At 36.4% G+C, this 20,232-nt stretch overlaps 1 protein-coding gene across 1 annotated transcript in view; it reads right to left on the reverse strand.

Moving 5' to 3' along the window:
- The window catches only part of acvr2ab (activin A receptor type 2Ab), a 48,105-nt gene extending 38,453 nt beyond the window's left edge, over positions 1-9,652 (reverse strand). Inside the window, exon 1 of the mRNA XM_028464371.1 lies at positions 8,812-9,652. Within this exon, the coding sequence (XP_028320172.1) occupies positions 8,812-8,866 (55 nt within the window). The 5' untranslated portion in view covers positions 8,867-9,652. The remainder of the gene's footprint in view (positions 1-8,811) is intronic.
- Between the last annotated feature and the right edge of the window lie 10,580 nt (positions 9,653-20,232).

The raw sequence follows: 20,232 nt of genomic DNA on the forward strand, positions 1-20,232 counted from the left end.
TGAAATCTAGGGGTGATGGTATACTGACAGAAAAAAGGCTCAGACGCCCACATCAACAATATTAATACCAATAATTTCAATGATTAGGAAGCCGAACAAGGAAACCAAGAGGTGAGAATCAAATGAGATGCAAAACAACAACCTGTTATCATAAGAGATGCTAACAGAAAGCTAACACAAGAGGAAGGTTACATTTAATGGGCTTTTTTATTAAAGGCTCAGTAATTGTGATTATTACCTTGACAGGAACATATATTCCTTATCTGTCTGTTAGCATTAAGGAAAGTCTTTTTTTAAGGCGACTAAAGCATTTATTTTGTTTGTTATGTGAAAATCTATTAACTGTTTGGATGTAACATACAATTCTGATCGATTTTGTAAACAATCCATATCACCAATACTGCAATTCCCTTTTGGGTTATAACTATGAATGGAGGTCCTTCGATAATCTACATCTTAAAACTCTTGAAAAAATCTACTAAGGGAAACCCTGGCTCCTCTCCAGAGGTGATGTTGTCTACGCTCCACCTTCCTCCCTCTCATTTGTTTTAATTTGAGTCGGTAATGGTTACAGGAGCGATTCATCCACTTCCCATTATAGATCTACGCTTGGTCTGCGTTTGGGCTTTTAACTTTTAACTCAAGGCACCGCCTGACTTACAATGAGCCCAGCAGGCTTTGGAACAAGGACGGTTAGTCACATGCACAAAGTAAGCCATAGGCCGACCACTGGGTACCATTTTAGTGGTTCAAACTGTTCCGTGTAAGAAAAGTACTTTGTCAACGTATCAGACCTACTGTTGAAAATAGGCAAACTATTGAAAAATATTTGCATAACATTTTTAGCCGATGCAAAAATCTTCTATCCAGAAAAAATGCATGTCCACAACCACGAGTTAGGACCTCTGATATTATGTAATCACTAACTACCGTTGTAATACTTAAATAGTGTTAAAACAATCAAAAGACAGCCAATATTTACATTAAATCCGTGAAAGTAGAACCTCCGATTCTCCGTTTTATAATTTCCCCCAATTCCGTTAGAATTTACACTTTTCCATGTCATTTGATTTGAATTTTCATCACGTCGCCCACCTGTTCAATGGGAAAAGTGCGATTTTCTCTGAATTTAGTAGTTTCTTTTTAAACTACAACAACAATATTGACATTTTCGTTTCAGGCCGTGAATTTCTTGCAATTACGGTTTTATGCAATAACAGAAAATCAGCCTTACTATTGCATAAAAGAAAAACAAAAAAATGTGACTTTAGTACAGAAACTTAAAGAATCTTGAATTAATAAAATGAACAACTACCTTTGCATGGTTTGACATGTCTCACTCCTGTCAGCATGACATAATATTTACTGCAGTTGGGAAATAAACCAACAACTTCCTGTAATCACTTAACCTGAACACCCCGTCCAATGGGGGCAGGTTGGAACAGATCTCCAAAGCTTCGGATAATGACAGGCTTTGGTTCACAGTGAAAGTTGAGAGAGTTACTAATGTGGTTGGTTTGTTTTTGGACTTTAAATAATCTGTGTGATCTTTAAGGCCATTCACGAATTAGATAAACAGAGTTATGGGTTTTGATCTGGTCTAGAGCGAAGGATTTTTCCCCAACAGATCATTTCCTTCTTTTATGGCTGAGAACAAATTTAAAAAACAATATAATTTATATAATATAATACAAACTTTACCACCGTAAACGGGTGGGGAAAAGAGACAATTCAAATCTTACACAAAATATGAGTTTATCTCCTAAAATGGAAATAGCTATATGACATGGACAAATATATTGAATTAATGAACACATTTTTTCAAGTGTTAGCAAATGAGCAGACGTCAAATCTTGTGTGCATTCGGCGCAAATACAACAGAGAAATATGACACAATTTCAGGACGTTTCAAAGCCAAAATTCACATCTGATTAGCTAACGCAAATAAATCTCCAACAGAATTGGAAATGACAACATTCAAAAACCTCTATCCATTTAACCTTTTTTTTTTTTTTACATAATTTTTGATACATTGAATATAACAGTATAACGGAAATATACTGAATTTTAAAAAATTGGAAATGGAAAATCTGAAATTTAGAGGGCCTATGTGTATTTTGTAACTTAACGAATTTTAGTAAATATATCTAACTAAATAGTTACATGGGAAGAACCTACTCACAAGTACAGTAATTCAGTAAAAATACCAATGTACTGCCACCTTATCAAGACAAATATAAAACAGAGCTTTTTTTGTCAGTCTGTGCAGCGGCTGTTTAATATTCCTTCAAAATAAAAGTGAAGGATAAGGAAACTTAGAGGAATCTTTGCATTCCATGTATTGCAGACTGTAAATGTGCCGTCTTCCTCTGAGACTGTAAAGGAACTGGTCCTTTACATGCTTTGGTTAGCTTAGCATGTAGCTACGCTGGCTGAGCAGGCTCATTGGATAAAAAAAGGGTTAAAAAAGTAAATAAGGTAAAAAGGCTGAAGAAATATTTAAAAATATACCATCATTGGCTTTTAAGTTATCTGACTGATTCTTATTGTGTCTCCCTAACAAAAGGCTTCAGTTTGTCATAATCCAAGTTTTAAACTCCCCAAAGACTCGTCTTTTTTGTACGATTTCCTTTGTAGCTCAATTTTACGCGTGGGTCTTACTTTACTAGCTTGTTAAATCCTCCTTTCTTGTTGCACGAGGCGCCAAACACCTGAAATCAGGCTACATTTAACAAGCACTCTGGTCACTTGAGGGCTGTAATTCCACCCCCCCCCCCGCGTGCTTAAGGGGTCGAGGCTTTACCTCATTTTCACCGAGTTAGCGCACGGAGTGTCTGGCTAGTTAGTCCCAGTGGGAACGCGGGGCTACATCTGGCTTTAACAAATACACCTGTGCTTCTGGAGCCTGATGCATAATTCAAACGAGAGTATTAGGGATGGAAAGAGGGAAAAGTGGGACAACCGACACTTTGCAGCAGGATGTTACAGCCGGTTAGGGAGAACCGTTCAGTCACATGTGCGAAGTTTAATAATAAGCAAATTCTTACCGAGTGTGGTTTACCGAGTGTAGCAAGTTTTCTGTTTGCAGAAAGGTCATGGTTATTCATATTAACTCCCCTACAGTCAAACAAGAGCCTGCTTTCTTTATTAGGCAGTAGGCACGCAAAAAAATGGTTCTTTTGTAACAGTTGAGTGTTGAGAGCGTTCGCACGGCGCAGCCTTCAGAGTACTAGAAGTCTGAAGCATCCTCCAACGCTACAGTAACACAAAAAGTTCAGTTTGAATCTCCGTCCTTCAAAAACAATAACCACGTGTATCATTGTTCAATGAATTTCCTTTTATTCTACAATAACGTTTAAGTTTTTTTTGTTTTCAATATTTCATTTTTTTAATTTTAGGTCCACCTTTTTGAAATGATAAATTACTATTATCATTATTAATTAAATATTGGCAAATGAATACATTTCTTCCCTATCATCTACAATGACAGTTTATTGTGTTATTTACTTTTCCTCTGGTTATGATCCCGCCTCTATGTACTGATAGTATTGTTTTTCTTTCATTCAATCAAAAAAAATGGTTGTACAATTAAAGTTACACCCACTGATATTATTTCACTGGTATCGCTATGTCCGTCTGACTTCAAGTGTTGTATTCATTATATTATTTACATTAACCTTAAGTTATTAACTGGACTTGTTTCTAACAGTAGATTTCTTTTTGTTTTGTTTTACTAATCTAATGTTTTCATACTGGTTGTAAGCCGGTTTTACAGCCTTAAATGCTCCCAATTTTGTTTGCATGCTCTGACTAAACAATTCACTTCAGGATTTCCAAACAGACGTTTGTTGTTTGTTGACGTCAAATCACTGAGATCTTTAACAAGATGTTTTAATTAGAACATAAAATACTCCACTATGATCTGGAAGCAGAGCCTTGGATTTCCAGTGACCGCAGAAAACTGACGGAAATTATGTAATCTACTTACGAAACGGAAACATAATATAGTTATATTTAATGTATTTATTTTAAAATGAAATCAAGCAGAAATCGCAATTTGACACCGACTAAACCAGTGGTTCCCAACCTCTTTTGGATCGCAACCCCATTTGCATATCACAAATTTCTGGCGACGCCAATTTTTTCTTACTTTCTATAATTCGTTTTTGATCACATTTGTAACAAATACAGATTAGCCAGGATTAGCACACAAAGTGACATACTGTATTCTTTTTTTCTTTTTTCTGCATTTTATTTGAACAAGACTAACATTTGACAAAGTTAAAGTATATAATATAGTTCTTTAAGATTGTGTGTCGAGTTTTCATTTGAAAAACAAAAAACAATTAAAACTAGGGCTGGGCGATATGGCCTTTTATAAATACCGCGATATTTTTAGGCCATGTCACGATACACGATATATATCTCGATATTTTGCATTACCCTTGAATTAACACTTTGATGCACAAAATCACACCAGTATGATGATTCTATATGTCTACATTAAAACATTCTTGATCATACTGCATTAATATATGCCAATTTTAAACTTTCATGCAAAAAAGGGGATATCACAACTAAGTCAAAGTTGACATAACTGTATTTATTAAACAGTGAGTGGCTCAAACATAAAATTGTCAACAGAAAGTGCACGTTCTGTGCAAAATTGTCACAGAGACATTTCAAAACAAGACATTAGTGCAGGATGCAACTCACATGGCATTTCAAAACACAAAATTAAAGTGCACTTTTTGTACATAATGCCACTACAATATTTTAAAACAAATAGTGCCCTTTTGTGCATGTTGTCATTAAGATGACATTTCAAAAAAAAAAAAAGTCCGCGAGTTTAACGGTATGGTCATTTTCAACACCGCACAGACTACAAGCTGCGATATATCGAGTATATTCGATATATCGCCCAGCCCTAATTAAAACTTTTCATAAGTAACTGTTTTTTTGTTTAAACATTCCAGGGGACCCCACTTAAATTTTAGGCGACCACACATATGGCCACAACCCCAAAGTGGAGAAACTCTGGACTAACCCTCACCTACATGTCACGCATTTCCATGATATTTTTTGTCGTTAAAAGGTAAAGTGAAGCACATGTCAAATTGCGCGCAGAATCTCACGCTACGTAATGTTATATTTGAGATATATATATTTAGCAGTTAAAAACAATAAGTTTGTACTGTTTCGTGGATATTGTACAATATTTACAATAAAAAAAAAGGATAGGAACATTCAAGGTGTATGCTCTGCTATAAAAAATAAAAAATCAGGATCGGCAAGTCAGGCTTTTAAAGAAGAAAAAAAAAAATTTAAAAAAAAAAAATCAGCAATCGATTAAAAAATTGCAATTGTTGCACCCCTAATTTTAATGTATGGCATAATTATGGGGAAATTGAATAGCCAGTAATGACATCAAATTAGGGAGAGCCAATGAAACGGAAACAGGTGAATGCCGTGGAAACGTGAATGTCAATTGTCATTATTTCAACATTTGTGTTCAGTTCACGGCGCAGAACCTCTGGGCCTCGGCTCGGGTTTCAGGTGGAGTTTGATGTGTAGCAGAGCTGAAACTGAATCATCAGATGTGCTGGAGGAGCATCTTACATGGATGTAACCTTACACGGCCGAGCGGGAGGATCGATGTCTGTGTGAATCTTGCTGCAGTGGACCGACCAAACACACCAAAGTGAGACTCCATCGGCTGCAGAAAGTTAAACGCTATCCCCGAGTCACCTGCACAGCAGCTGCTTCTTACATAAGTGACACATTTACTGCAGAGGGAACAAGGCGAGTTCCTATTGTTCCCACTCTAACCCATTTGAGTTCATTAGAAGCAAATGTGACCGTCACATGACGTGTGAAAAGCACAAAGGAGATGCTGCTTGAATGTATCAAAATGTACACGTCGGCCTTTTTAAGCTAGCAGGAGACGGGGAGCGAAAATAGAATTCGACTGCGATAAAACTCAATTTTTCTTCGTACGAATTTAAGTGTCACAAGCAAAGAAAATGTATAATTTTGAAACTCGTACATTCACGTCAAAAATGCTAAATACCGAACATTGCATAGATATATAGTCGTTAAATCGAGATTAAAGATATATGAACATTTTATTTTGGGGATATAGAAAATTACAATATCGCCCTGTATCAACATATATTTTATTTTATAGCTTATTTTACATTAGAATACTAATTTTCGGAGTCACTGCTTTCGCTACTTCTCGTAACAGCATGAAAAGCACAGTTAGATAGATCACTGAGTGTGTCCTAACCCTAAACAAGCCACACTACAGAACTCACTCACACGTGCTGTCCCTTAGAGGAGAAAAAAACAAAAGTGGTACATATTGTGCAGCTGTTTGTTAATAAATGTACCTGTGTGGAATTTTGCATCAACACATTTACCTAACAATTGTCTTGCTGGTAATACTTCATTTGAATTAAAAACATCAAGATTAATATCTTATATTGCCGTTGTGAGAAAAAATATCAAAATATGAGTTTTGGTTTGTATCGCCCAGCCGTAATCAACAATCTCAAATTTTTTTGGATTTACTAGTTTTAAAAGCGGTTTGATTTTTTTCCTAACGTAGAGACAGAATGCTTGGATCTTGTAATTTTACCACTCAAATAGAGAATGTAAGTAGATAGTACCAGTAAATGCTTTGTTTAAAAATGATTATCATGGATAAATATGACATGTTTTACATAAAGCAAGTTGCAGTTTTTTTTTATTATTATTACTTTCTACAAGGAATAATAACTGATGTCACGGGGAAAGAAAATAAAAAATCGGTAAAAATCAGAAAATACAATATTGTGCGTCTCTAATATACAATCTTGTGTTTGTGAGCAATCCAAGAATTTCTTATTTTTATTTTTAAATGTACACTGTCATGAAATGGTAAACGCAGGCCTTTTCCCGCTCAAGCTAACTATAGCTCACGTCATGACGTTCCAAAACTGACATTATTTGATCAGTTTTTCATTATCAGCAAAAAACTGAGTTTCAATATGTAGCCATTTTAAATTCTTATGCTTAAATCATTAATCCGTTTTTTTTTTTTTGCCTTAATAAAATCCTTTAAAAACGACCTAACTTAAAACAGTTTTCTTCTTCTGTTAAACAATGTGTTTAGCTTTTAAATCCATTTATCTGTTTATGTGGTTAAAACGTAAGCATCCTAATCCCTTTACAGTCTTCGAGGATTAGTTGACATTGAAGACATCTGGAGAACATATCACCCAGAAAATCTTTTAACCGCGAAGGATCGAGCCAAGAGCTACAAACAGATTTCGTCCTTTAAAATAACTCAATGGTGAATTAATCTGACAAAAAAAAAAAAAAAAAAGCAACCCAACCTGAAACAACAATTGTCTGCAGAGGACAACCTTTTCGTGTGTTGAAAACAAAGTCACAGCAGTGAAAGCAAAATTCCATTCGGCTTTAAGTCAAAACGATAAACAGGAGCTAGAGCTTTTATTTTGAAGGTGTCACATTAGTTCATATTATTACCAAAAACCTGTGAACACAGAAGGGACGCGACAGTAAAGGAGTAGAAAAACTGACATACAAAAAGATTTCACTATTTTAGCTGCAAGTTACTGAAAATAACATACTTATAACTATCTAAGGATAAAAAGCAGGAGTTTAAAGCTTGCTTTTATAAGAAAAGACAAAACCAAACAGATACAAGCTTAAAATGTACATATATTATAAATTAAAATACATTTTTACTTCTTAAACTTAACTTTGATCTTTCTACCTTGTGTTTTAAAGGTACAAACGGGTCTTAAAATAACAAATTAGTTTGACACAAACTTGTTTGAAACCATACCATCCTTGTTTTATAAAAGTATGGTTAAAAATTAATTTAAGGCTAAATTCACTGGTATTATCAAAGTAAACGACCTAAAAATAACACATTTCCAACAACCTACCTCAAATTTGACCCGTTTATGTTTATTTAGACCACAAAATACACTTGTAACACGCTTCCCTGTATATTTACCAAAAGATGGAAAAAAAGGGGACTACAAATGGCACAAGCTTGAGATAGAAAAGTGCAATGGAAAAGCAGTTTCTTTCAGATTTAGTAACATAACTCTTTACAGTTAAACATGAAGGTAGCTAAGCTCACAGACGGACCCTTTCAAAGTCCCAAGACCTCAGATTTCCTAACTTCTAAATAGGCACAGAGCCTCCTATTATGTGTCGGTTGTATTGAGCATCAAAAACTTCTATACAACTACCAAAAACCAGTGGAAAACATCCACAAAACCCAAAGTAATGACAGCATTTGGTGGGAATATAAATCAGCCACTGTCTATTGAGATGTTTATTATCATTATATTGATTATAAGCTAAATATGTTTTCCATCAAACTGGTTAAACTGGGCATGTTTGCATTGTTGGGTCCAGGCAGCAGCTCACTAATGGACCCTGAAAAGTCACCAGACCTTATGTTGCTTATACATCTACATCACTAACGAGCAGGGAAGCTATAAGAGATGGCCCCACCTTTGATCTGTTAGGTGTAATTTGCGTTAATATTTGGAAATACTAGCATAAAATTAGCACAAACTAGGGACAGAATAAAGAAGAAAGATGTGGAAGATTTCCCAACATCTGCAACATGCAAACATCAGCAGCACTAATGAGGCACAGCGGCATTATGGGATGCCCCGCCTCCCCTTTAGGCTCGCATTGCATTACATTACACTGCAAATCAACAACGCATTGCACTCCTTAGAGGTCACGATGGGATTCCCACCGACGACCCTTCACACCCACCTGAAGAGCAGGAGATGAGGAAAACTGCGAAGGCCAGTTTGGTGGCGCCCCCCATTTTCCATCCGAGGCTGGTCCTCCAATTAAAAATCAATAAAAAACAGCACAAAAATCACCTCCAAAATGCAAAAAACTCAAAAGTCTATAAAACGTCCTGCAGCTCCAAGGAGCTCAGTCCTTGCAAAATTAGCATTTTAGGTTTAAAATCCAAAATATTCCAGATTAAAGGAGCCAAAACAGACAGGGAGGCTGCTGGTTTTCCCGATGTTAAAGACAGAATGGAGGCCGACAGGCTGGCACCAAAGCCGGGATTGTAGATCCACTTCCAGCTCTGTTATATCGCTACAACCACAACGCACCTCCGGAGCCACAGAAGCGAGGCGCAGAGCACTGCTTTAGCCGGGAAATGCGCGCATCCATCGGATTAAAAATCCAGGCCACTCCGCTGTTTGATCAAACTTCTCCAGTTACAGCTCGATCTCGTAGCTTCAGGATATTTATATTTTCATATATAACAATATCATTCCAGCTGTTATACAGTAAACACACGCCGGATTCGAGTAATTATATTTGTTGCTTATTCCCGTGTAGAGGTTTAGGATTTGCCCGTCGGTCCGGAGCTCCAGCCTCCTGGCCACAAACACGGCTCCAGCCGCTCCAGAAACAACCGATAAACGACGCCCTCGAGTACAGAGCCTCACAGGCCAGCGTAAAAACACGATGCAATTGCAGCACAGCGCCGAAAACGCTGTTATTAATCCCCGAAGCAGAGAAAGGTGTCGAGTTATGGACAAGCAGGTTCTCCTGAGTCCGTCCGCTCCGGTCGGGACGATCTCAAGATGGCGTCACGGCAACCCGATCATGAGCAGAGGGAGGGAGAGATTGTATAGGGGACTTTCAAAATAAAACCCAACCTGTGTACGACGAACCGAATAATAAAAAAAATAATCCTGATTATTCCACAGAATAGGAAAAAAAATCAAACATGGATAGATAAATTTGGAGAATTTCAGATTGAACAACGAAGCGAAACTTGGGGAAAGATTAATTAAAAAAATAAAAAATAAAATCCAACTTTGATCGGATATAAATATATCAACAAAAACGACTGTTTTTTTTTTTTTTTTTTTTTTTTTTTTTTTTTTTGGAGTAGGATAATAATCACTGCTTGGTTTGTTTTGCTTCCTTCTCATATTTTCTAATTATGGTCATTTCTGTGCTTTTAATTCGGCGTCAGGACAGTTGAGCATCCGTTCCAGCCTGTGCTCACTGACGCTACTTTGTTGCAGCTTCTTTGGGAGCAGGCGCCTGTTCTTGTTGAAGGAGGTGTGCTTGTTTTTAACACCAGTGAGAGGCGGTTTGATTTTTGAGTGAAATCCCATCACTGTTTGCAGAGTTCTCCCTTTTGTTTTGAAATAGTCCCCTCTTCACCAAGGAAACGGTTTACATTTTTGTGTAATTTTTGATTGAAACCATTCTCTTTCTATGATCACTGTTTCTACAATGATGTCTTAGGCTTGAATTTATAAATAGGCCCTAAATGTAACATATTTATCTATTGCAACCTCATGCTGCTGTGGAACGATCACGTATTCGGTTAAATGCGGAGAATACCACGAAGCACAGATAAAGGGCCTGGCTCTTCACCAAACCTGCGTGACACTAATCTCTCTAATAGCCTGGAGCAGATCTCCCAGCATAAGCACTGCTAAACCATTAGCAGGTCAAAGGTCACAAAGTGGGGGGATAAAACTGGAAGCTGAGTCACCTGTTCTGTGGTGAACTGCTGGTTTTAGAACCATCCTTCCTAAGAGGCTTTCATTCTGAAAGGTTAAAGGAAATACTTTGAATATTGAGTTCAGATCGACGTTTGTGAGAAAATGTTTCACACTTTAGTAGATTCTCTTTAATATGTTACTTATATTTAGCATTATCTCTCTATAAAAGCAAGGAATCTCTCTCTGTCTGTCTGTCTGTCTGTCTGTGTGTTCCTCTGCAGATCAGGATCAGACTGACCTGAGACTTTCAACATGGCTGCTGCTTGGTTCAAGGGTGTGACGTCGAATTTGTTTGTACTGCAATACCATTAATAAATTGTTTCATAAAAATTGTCCACCTGAAAAAAGTATGGTACAATACCAAAATCTAGGGAATAAACATGCATAGACCAAATTGAAGACACCGTTCTACCTTTTAATCAAAGAATTATTCATATTTTAATCTCAAAAGTTGAATTTTAATATCAAAATTGTGACTTAAATCTCAGAGTTCAAATTGAATTTAAATAGAAGGACTTTTTTTCTCAGAATTCTGACTTTAATCTCAGAATTCCGCCTGAGTTTACTGTTCAATTTTTTTTTTTTTTTTTAAACTCATAATGCTGACTTTAATCTCAGTTTTATAACTTCAATTCCAGAAATAAGACTTTAAATTCGAAAAATTCTGACTTTATTATCAGAATTCAACTTTTAATGTTAGAATTCTGTCTTTGTTTTCATTATTAGATTTTAGTCTCAAAACACACATTTTAATTTCAGAAGAAATATGGCTTTCATCTCAGAGTTCTGACAATAATCTAAAAAAAAATGTAAATTTAATCCAATAAATCTATATCTATTTATTTTTTTTAGAATTTTGCGTTTAATCTTAAAATTCAAACTTAAATCTCAGAATGCTAAATTTAATCTCTTGAACCCAAAATAATTTTCATAATTCCAAACTTTAATCTCATAATGATTTTTCTCATTATGCTGACTGTTTTTCCACAGAATTTTGACTTTTTTCTCAAAGCTTTGACTTTTTTTGGTAAGAACTCTGACTTTAATCTTAAAATTCAGAATATCTCACAAAGTTTAGACTTTAAAAATAAAGTTTTTTCTCACGCAGACTTAAGCTTTTATTGTGAAGCCTGGGCCTGATTCTTCATTCTTAGTTTCCTGAGCTGCTTAAGCCTTAATGAGTTCCTGAGTTCTGACACTTAACAAACAGTTTTTGAAGTTAAATAGTTTTTTCAAAAATGTTTCACACCGACATGCGTTAGAGCTAATTATTTTACTGCAAAATTAAAATTTCTATGAATTGTAGTAAAAAATTCAAAAATGAGCTTCTTATTTGATGAAGAGTCAAACTTAATTGTAGTCTGTAGTTTTGCTTTGAATAATATATATGTTTTTATTTATTCTAATTTGATTTGATTCATTGCTTTGCTTTCACATTGTTTCTAATAATAATAAAAAAAAAAATACAAATGTCATCTTTTCATGATTTATTTTTATCGTCTTTTAGTCAAGTAACTTCACAGCATCCAAGTCCTTTCATTTATTTATTTACATATATAAACGTGTTCATCTTTTCATTTTGGTTGTGTTTACTTTACACGCATATATTTTCATGATTTTATTATTATATTTTATTATGTGTTTGTTTTTTTCTTTGTTTTTGTCTATCTATTATCTTTCCATCCCTGGTTTCTCCTGTCTAATCAGGCAGCAAGACAAGAGGGTTTCTTTTAAAAACACATAAAACATGTTATGAAATATGTGAGCGAGCAGAACGTGCTGTTCTTTGGGAAACAACTGTTAATGCTGCTAATGTTCCTGCTGAAGAATTAACACTCATTCAAAGCTTTCTGAGTGAATAACCAGCACAAAAAGCCACTTATGTAAGCTTTGGGAGAAAAAAAACGTTTTAGGAAACCATCAGCGAGCCGTTGGTTTTAAACTTTGTTTCAAACTAGGACGGCACAAACTGTTCAACTTTATTGTAATACCGTTTAACATTGAATAATAGAAGTGAACTTTCTCTCCACCTGCCACTAAAATTTCCACCAAATAATCTCTACAGTTAAAATTTTCAGGAAACTTTGGATCCGATGGGCAGAGTTTTGTGGACCTGCCGTGTTATGGGCACGGTGGAGAAGAGTTGTTCCGGGTTCAGACAAGAACGAGCAAAGCTAAGAAGAGAAATCGACTGCTGGCAAAGAGGCATCAGGAGGTCGAGCATTGGCCGCAGAATGAGTCGAGTCTACCGCAGACAAAGACAAGTCGTCCGCAGAGGATGATTAAGTGACCGTCGATGGAGACGAGTTGACCTCAGAAGAAGACAAGCTGATCGCAGACGAAGACAAGTCAATCTGGGGGAAGGGGGTGAGGGCGGCGTCCGGGGCGGAGAAGAGGAAGAGATTGTCAGAAGCTGGGGGGGCCAGCCCGTGCAGCCTCTTGTGGGCTCTTCATCCGACTTCCCTGTAGCTGTAAATTTTGCGTAAACCTTCCAAAAGCAGCTCCTGTGAAAAAAGAGTCAATCACAAATGGGGACAAGTCGGTGATGGAAGACGACGAGGCGACCGCAGAGAAAAACGAGTTGACCGTAGACAAAGACGATTCAGTCTTAGATGGAGACGAGTCGGCCTCAGAAGAAGATGAGTCAGTCTCAGAGGAAGACGAGTTGATCGCAGATGGGGATAAGTCGGCCACTGAGGAAAACAAGTCCATCGCAGAGAAAAACAAGTTGACTGTGGACAAAGACGAGTTATTCTTAAATGACGACGAGTCAGTAGCAGATGAGTTGATCGCAGATGGAGACAGGTCGGCCACAGAGGAAGACAAGTCCACCGCAGAGAAAAATGGGTTGACCGTGGACAAAGACGATTCACTCTTAGATAGAGTTGAGTTGAGTTGAACTCAGAAGAAGAAAAGCCAGTCTCAGAAGAAGACACGTTAATCAAAGACGGAGACACGTGAGTGTCAAAAGAAGATTGCGGATGTCAGGAGTCAATTGCACATTGGGAAAAGTTGGCCTCAGAGGAAGACGAGTCAACCGCAGATGAAAAAGAGTCAGCCGTATAGGAAGACGAGTCAATCCTAGAGCGGATATCAGACGATGCTGTTAGAAGATGTCAGCCAGGGGGCTGACGGGCTCCTTGTTTCTGCTGCTAGAATGAAGGTGAACCAAACCCCACTATAGAAATGTTTTAATCACAACCTCAGATAAACAACACAGAAACCAAATTGATAGCACTGCTAAGCCAACTGAAACTAAAACAAAAAAAAAAAAATTGTAAATCCGGCCCAAGACTGGGACGAACTCTACTAGTTGTGACGGTGACTTGGTCTCTAACGTAACATCATCAAAGTGGAAACAGTGGTGGAGACAGACTGTTGTTGTTATAGTCTCAGCTGTGATTTCTAAACGTGGACAAGGTGACGTGATGCTTCCAGGATTAGCATCTGCTGCTCCTTTGGTTTTAACTTTCAGGTTCAACACGTTCATGTTGGTGTTTTCATGCTACTAAATGACGTATTTGTTTTTTTCACAGCATTATGTTACAATGAGGGTCATTTTAAAGCAGCTCCTCTCGTTTACATGATGTATAGATTTACCAGGATGAGCCGAGTCCTGAAAAGACTGATGTGAAATAGATGTTTAAGGAGGATTCTTGTTTTTTTTTTTTTTTTGGGGTGATAAAGCCCCAAATCATGAATATTCAGATTGGGGTTGTTGTTTTATTCAACAAGAAATTAAAGGTAATACAGATAGCTTATTTTCTTTCTAAGAATGAATTTGTAAAGTCAGATATACATAATCTAAGTACTACATCCTAATAGTTATTATATTTCAATTTAATATTACATCATGTAATATCATTGGTACAAGAATAATTACAATTTAAATGTGTTTTTAGCCAAAGAATCAAAGTCAGAAATGAGCCATTCATCTTTTCTTAATTTCTTTCCAAAAAAATTGACTTTTTCCAAACATTTTACAAAAAAAATTTTTCAGACACCTTTTTCTTAAAATTGTATAAATCAAATAGATTACATGAATAGCAAAAAAAATTGAAAATAAGCAAACTTCTGTTTTCACCTACAGTATCTCCACTGGTTAAAGAGAGCCATACACATTCTAGTGACTTCTTTTTGTGCAACAAATAATCATTTATGAAATAAAATCTTTTTTTTTTTTTTTTTTAAACGTGCAAAACTTAGAACAACCAATCTTACATTAACATTACCCTGACCAAAATGAGTTCAGATATAAAAGAGAAAGCCTTTCGTTGTACTTGTATCTTTGATTTCATGTTCAGATTTGACAGGAGGTAATAAAATAAAGTCTAAAGCAAGACATTTTATGTAGAAAAAAATGAAAGAAAAAGAAAAAAGCTCTTTTATTCACACAAAGATCGAGATTTACATATGAATTCAGCAGAAAGCGGAGCAGAATTAATGAAAGTCTGTCCTTCACTGACTGTAAATATTACAATGTGCACCTCTGCAGAGTGCGTCATCTGCTGCAGTTCAATGTGTTCACTCGGAGCAGAAATATTCATGGGATATATTGTGGATGGGAGCTTTATTTAAGCAGCCAAGGCTGAATGCTCATTCAATTCAAAGATTCACAGTGAACTCCACAACCTCCATTTTCAAACAGCAGTTGCTACAGATGCCACAATGAAGGAATGAATAATCATCTTCATTGGAAGGAAGTTTCAACATCAACATCAGTTCATTGCTGATCATTTTCCATCAGATGAAGAATTAAAAAAAACATTTTATTTTTTATTTTTACATTTCGATTGTTGTTGTTACTGTTGTTAAAATGTATTTAGATTCGGCCGATTACCCCTTAAGATTTTGCTCTTGTTTTGTTTCTGATCATCACTTCAATTTATGAATTGTTTTGCTATAAATTGAAATTTAATTTGTGCATCAGCTAGCTCTCCCAAACTTTTTATTTTGTCTCAAATACTGGTTTCCTAAGAATCCACAAACTCAAAACAATAAGTGTAATTTAAAAACCAAAAAAAAAAAAACATAGGTAAATAATTCTTTTCTCCTATTGTCAAAAGTGGGATTAAATGTAGCTTCTAGAGCATTAAGTGATAGTGTTTCAGTAAATTACAAGTAAAGTTGGCATGTTATTGAGCAATAGTTGTGTTAGTTCGAGGTAAATGTCACCAAAAAATGTCTAAAAAGGAACCAGGAACTTTTTCCTCATATTTTAAAATGAATTGATAAATGTGTTCCAGTGACTTCTGCAATGTGCAGGGGACGTGAACCCTAGGTTGGAAATCGCTGCTTTAGTATTATATATAATCTTTTGAGATAACTCACGACAGGTAACCTTTTCATTCATTGACAGCCTGTTTTTAAATAACTCCCTTTCCACTATTATTATCACTTCTTTAGTATTAATTTATTTCCTGAATAGGTTGGTATGTATCAAAACTGATGGTGTACTGCTCCGGTTCGTGTGAGGATAAGAAGGTGCCAGCTGAAAGCTGTAATTAGGCTTTGGTTACAGGTGCAGATCTGCCTCCAGGGATCAACTGAGCTGTCAATGAAAAGCTCATTCATGCTGAAACAACAGAGAGGTGTGGAGGGAAAGGAAAGGCAGCAGATCCCCGGCCAACACAAGATGAATGTCTCCGAGTGGCATCACGACAAGCAGAAAGCAAACGTATTAATCATGTTCCGTGAGGAGAGGCTTTCACTGCAGCTGTGCAGTACACACAAAGCGCTCCAAAACCACCTCACTTTGTCACCGTTATTACTGTTTATTATTGTCCTTGTTTTTCCTTCATATTCATCTTGTTTTATGTTAAACTCGTTGGTATTCTTTACATTCCTGTTTTTGTTATCATTGTTGCATTTGGGGCCTGTACTACAAAGCCGGATACGTGGATCCGGAATATCTCTCCATTAGCTTTACCTAATCAAACATTCTCCGTCAGATGAGCCCTTGTACTACAAAGCAGGATGTAAACATGTTGACTTAAGTGAGGTGATTTCAGCCTGGCTACGTGCGCGCTCCTGTGACAGGGGGAGATTACAGCGTCAGACCAATCACATTCATGGAGAAACTATAGGGCAACTTATGTTACAATTGAGAAATAACTCTTCAAAAAATAGGAATCATTAAAATCCACAATTCAGGCCAAAAACAACAATGTTGCTGCAGAAAAAGCAGGAAGGAAAGAATGCATGCAGGAAGGAGCTGACACTGTTGATGCGTAAATGAATGAGATTCTACAATATTAATCCATGGGATGATAAACGGACAGCGCTCAGATCAGTTTCACTTTATTACAACACAGATGTGTTTCTATTCAGGTAGACCTCCTCAATTTATCACACACACACACTGGGATGAGAGCACATTGTTTCACTGTAGTATGTTCCTGATGATGATGTCAGCGTCACTATAGCACATGTAGGAATGAATGAGTTAATTTGTCCCCATATACGGAGAGTTTCCGACACAGGCTTCATCAGCTGACAGTAGATCAGTCCATCAGATGTAAATTTATATCTTTCCTAAATGATGTCATCAGTAAATTAAAGGATTTCATTCATTCGTTAATATTCTTTATTTCCTCATTGCAGCTGTCAGATCTGCACCAACAAGGATCTTCCAACAGTGGATAGGTCATTTTCCAAGAGAACTGATTGGTCAGGAGGCGGGGCTTTAGTAATCACTCAGATCTTATCCAAAACAAAACCTACTCCTGACCAGGTTAGATGTTCAGTCTAAGTTACCATGGTGATTTAACCCCTTAAAACGTAAGCCAGCTTTGTAGTGTAACACACACCGATGAAATCCTGGAAGTCAGCGTGATAAGAGGAAAGGCATCTTTGTAGTGCAGGCCCATTGTGAATAATAAAGCTGTTTTTAATTGATAAAAACCTTAACTTAAAAGCAATCCTACATATTTAGATCAGTCTTTTGGTTAGAAAGTCTGTTGTTCTCTGTGAAGAACATGCTTCTTTCATAACGGTGTGAAAATGAACAAAAGGTGTCAAAAAGATTTCAAATGTATTTTAAATTAAGTAATAAAATTGTATGCTGGATTTCTGCAGCTGGGAGGTCACGTGAAGGTCAGATTGACTCACCAAGTTGGTGTTTAGAGAGTTTAAGGTATCTCAAACCAGTTTTCCTGAGCAGTAACTGCAGGATTATTCACCTGATTTTATCTGAAGAAGCCTTGAAAATTAGACGTTGTGTCTTCTATTTTCCATCTTATTGATTGTGTTCGTTTCATGTTAAACAATGTTAAGCTCCCAGTGAAAAAAAAAAAAAAACCATGGGTGCATGATAAATGTTGTCCAATCCAAAAACCCACAAAATCACTATTATTTTTTAGCTTTTAAAAGCTTCTTTTTTTTTTTTTTTTTTTACATTTTTAAAGCTCATTTTCATTTTTTTTTTATTGGTTGTTGGCCTCAGGAGAAAAAAACAAATCAATTATGGTATTGGTTGTAAAAAAAAAAGAAAAAACCTGCATTGGAGTGTCACCAGTAGAAACTGACTGACTGGTAATTTATTGAGACTCTGAGTTATTCTCGACTTTCCTGCTCAAGTCATAAAACCCATCAAAGTCAATATTTCCAGGAATTGAATGGTAAACAATATTAATGTGATTGCACTGTTAGCTGCAAATCTCTATTAAGTTAATGCTTCCATGTTTTTACTGCCGTGTTGTTACACATTTATTGATTGTGGGAGTTTATTTGGTTTTAAAAGATTGAGAAACAACTACTGGTAAAGATTGGAGGAACACACAGAAATAGGGAACCGATCCAGTGAATAAACTGGAAGGAAAGTGTTCCCAGAGGAAGAAGAAGTCTACTCTAATGTTTTTGAGTGTCAAGGTTTCACACCTCCACACAAGATGTTCACTCCACGGAAGAGGAGGAGGAAGAAGAAGAGGAGGACAGATGGAGAGAGAGATCAGAGTGAAACAAATCTCGACTAAAGACAATCTGTGCTGAGGGAAAGTGTTTTACTGGCGGATTGTTAAAGTTCAGTGTGCGTGAGTGTGTGTGCGCGCACGGGAGCGTGTGTGTGTGTGCATGTATTTTCATTTTTAACACACACAAGTCATTCAGTAGTTTTGGAAATGACGATAAAGTCATGTATGCCTTTATGTAAGTTAAAATATTTGTAATAATAGATATAACCGAGGCCGGTCTGTCTACGTCAGTTTAAACCTGGGGGGTATTTCATCAAAGTGTTCTTAACCCCCCTTTTATCCTTGGAATCAATTTGACCCCATTTACTGTTTATCATTCAAAAAATAAAAATTGCTTTATTTTTTTTGAAAATGTCCATCAGGAAAAGATTTACTGTCAATGAGGTTTTGGAACAGCTCTTTCACAGTGAAAGTCACGTAGCGGAGAATGAGAGTAGCAGACACAATATCTTATCCCTGGGGTCAGACTGACCCCAAGGGTAAAATGTGTTTAATCATCAGAGACCAACAGGATGTGACATCATTTCGTACTGAGCAGTGAGAAGAGGAAAGAAAAAAGTACGGATGTTTTAGAACATTTTAAAAGTACTAAACGGTAAAAGTTGGTGTTATTTAGCCAATTTATCACAGAGAAGAACTGAAGCATTTATGATCACACACTGATCCATCTGGCTTTGATGAGTTTACTATGCATCCATTTCCTCTGCCTTCAGGCTTTAGAAGGCTGCTATCTAACATGTAGATTCAACTTATGTACAAGGAAGCTTCTTTCTCATGTTTCAACCAGACCAGTCAATCAAACAGCGGCCGGTTGGTGCGTGTGCGAGACTTTAATTCAGAGGAAAGTAGGTCGAAATCTTTGAGCAGCTTGTGTCTCTTAGAAACGACTTATAAAACCGATTACATAAGCATAGAAATGATCAGCTTCAGTCTGAAAGCAACAGAATGTGTGACATTCCACTGAAGCCAACAAACTGAACACTTTCCATCCTTTCTGCTGAAAGTTTCTTCTGAAACTCCAAGAGAAAAACGTACAAAATACCAGGAGGAAGGTCCTAAATCTAGTTTTCAATTATTTTTTTGCCGTCGAACGGGTGGTTTAATCTCTAGCAGGAGTAGCTAAAGCAATAGTCAAATCTTGTGCTACATAATCGTGTGCAATTTCATACACATGCTTTTGGCATTTGTAACATAATGTAAAATTAATAACAATAGATAATTTATTTAACCACATTAAGCATGCCTGGCATGATTTCAGGAAGTTTATTAGCCAGTAATGACGTCTATTTAGGGAAAGCCAATGTAACGAAACAAAAAAAGGGGTGCAGCACTATCCGGAACATTCACAAAATAACATGATCACTAGCCAAACCAAAACAAAACATTTTTGCTACATTACATCTATTTATGCCACTTCTCCATCAAATTGCAATGCCTTTCCTGCACATTTTTTCTCACTTTCAAGACATTTTTGGCACTTTTCCCACTGAATGTTACATATGTTGACCCTATATTGTCACTTTTAATCTTTTTTCACCAGATTTCATGCTTATTTTTTTCCATTTTAACCACATTTATGATTGTTCATGCCCAATTTTTGCCATTTTAAACTAATTCTTCTTTCTTTTTTAAATTACATTACCCTAACCACCATTCCCCCCATAGTTAGATACTCA

Source organism: Gouania willdenowi, chromosome 2 (assembly GCF_900634775.1).
Source record: "Gouania willdenowi chromosome 2, fGouWil2.1, whole genome shotgun sequence".
NCBI classification, from domain to species: domain Eukaryota; kingdom Metazoa; phylum Chordata; class Actinopteri; order Blenniiformes; family Gobiesocidae; genus Gouania; species Gouania willdenowi.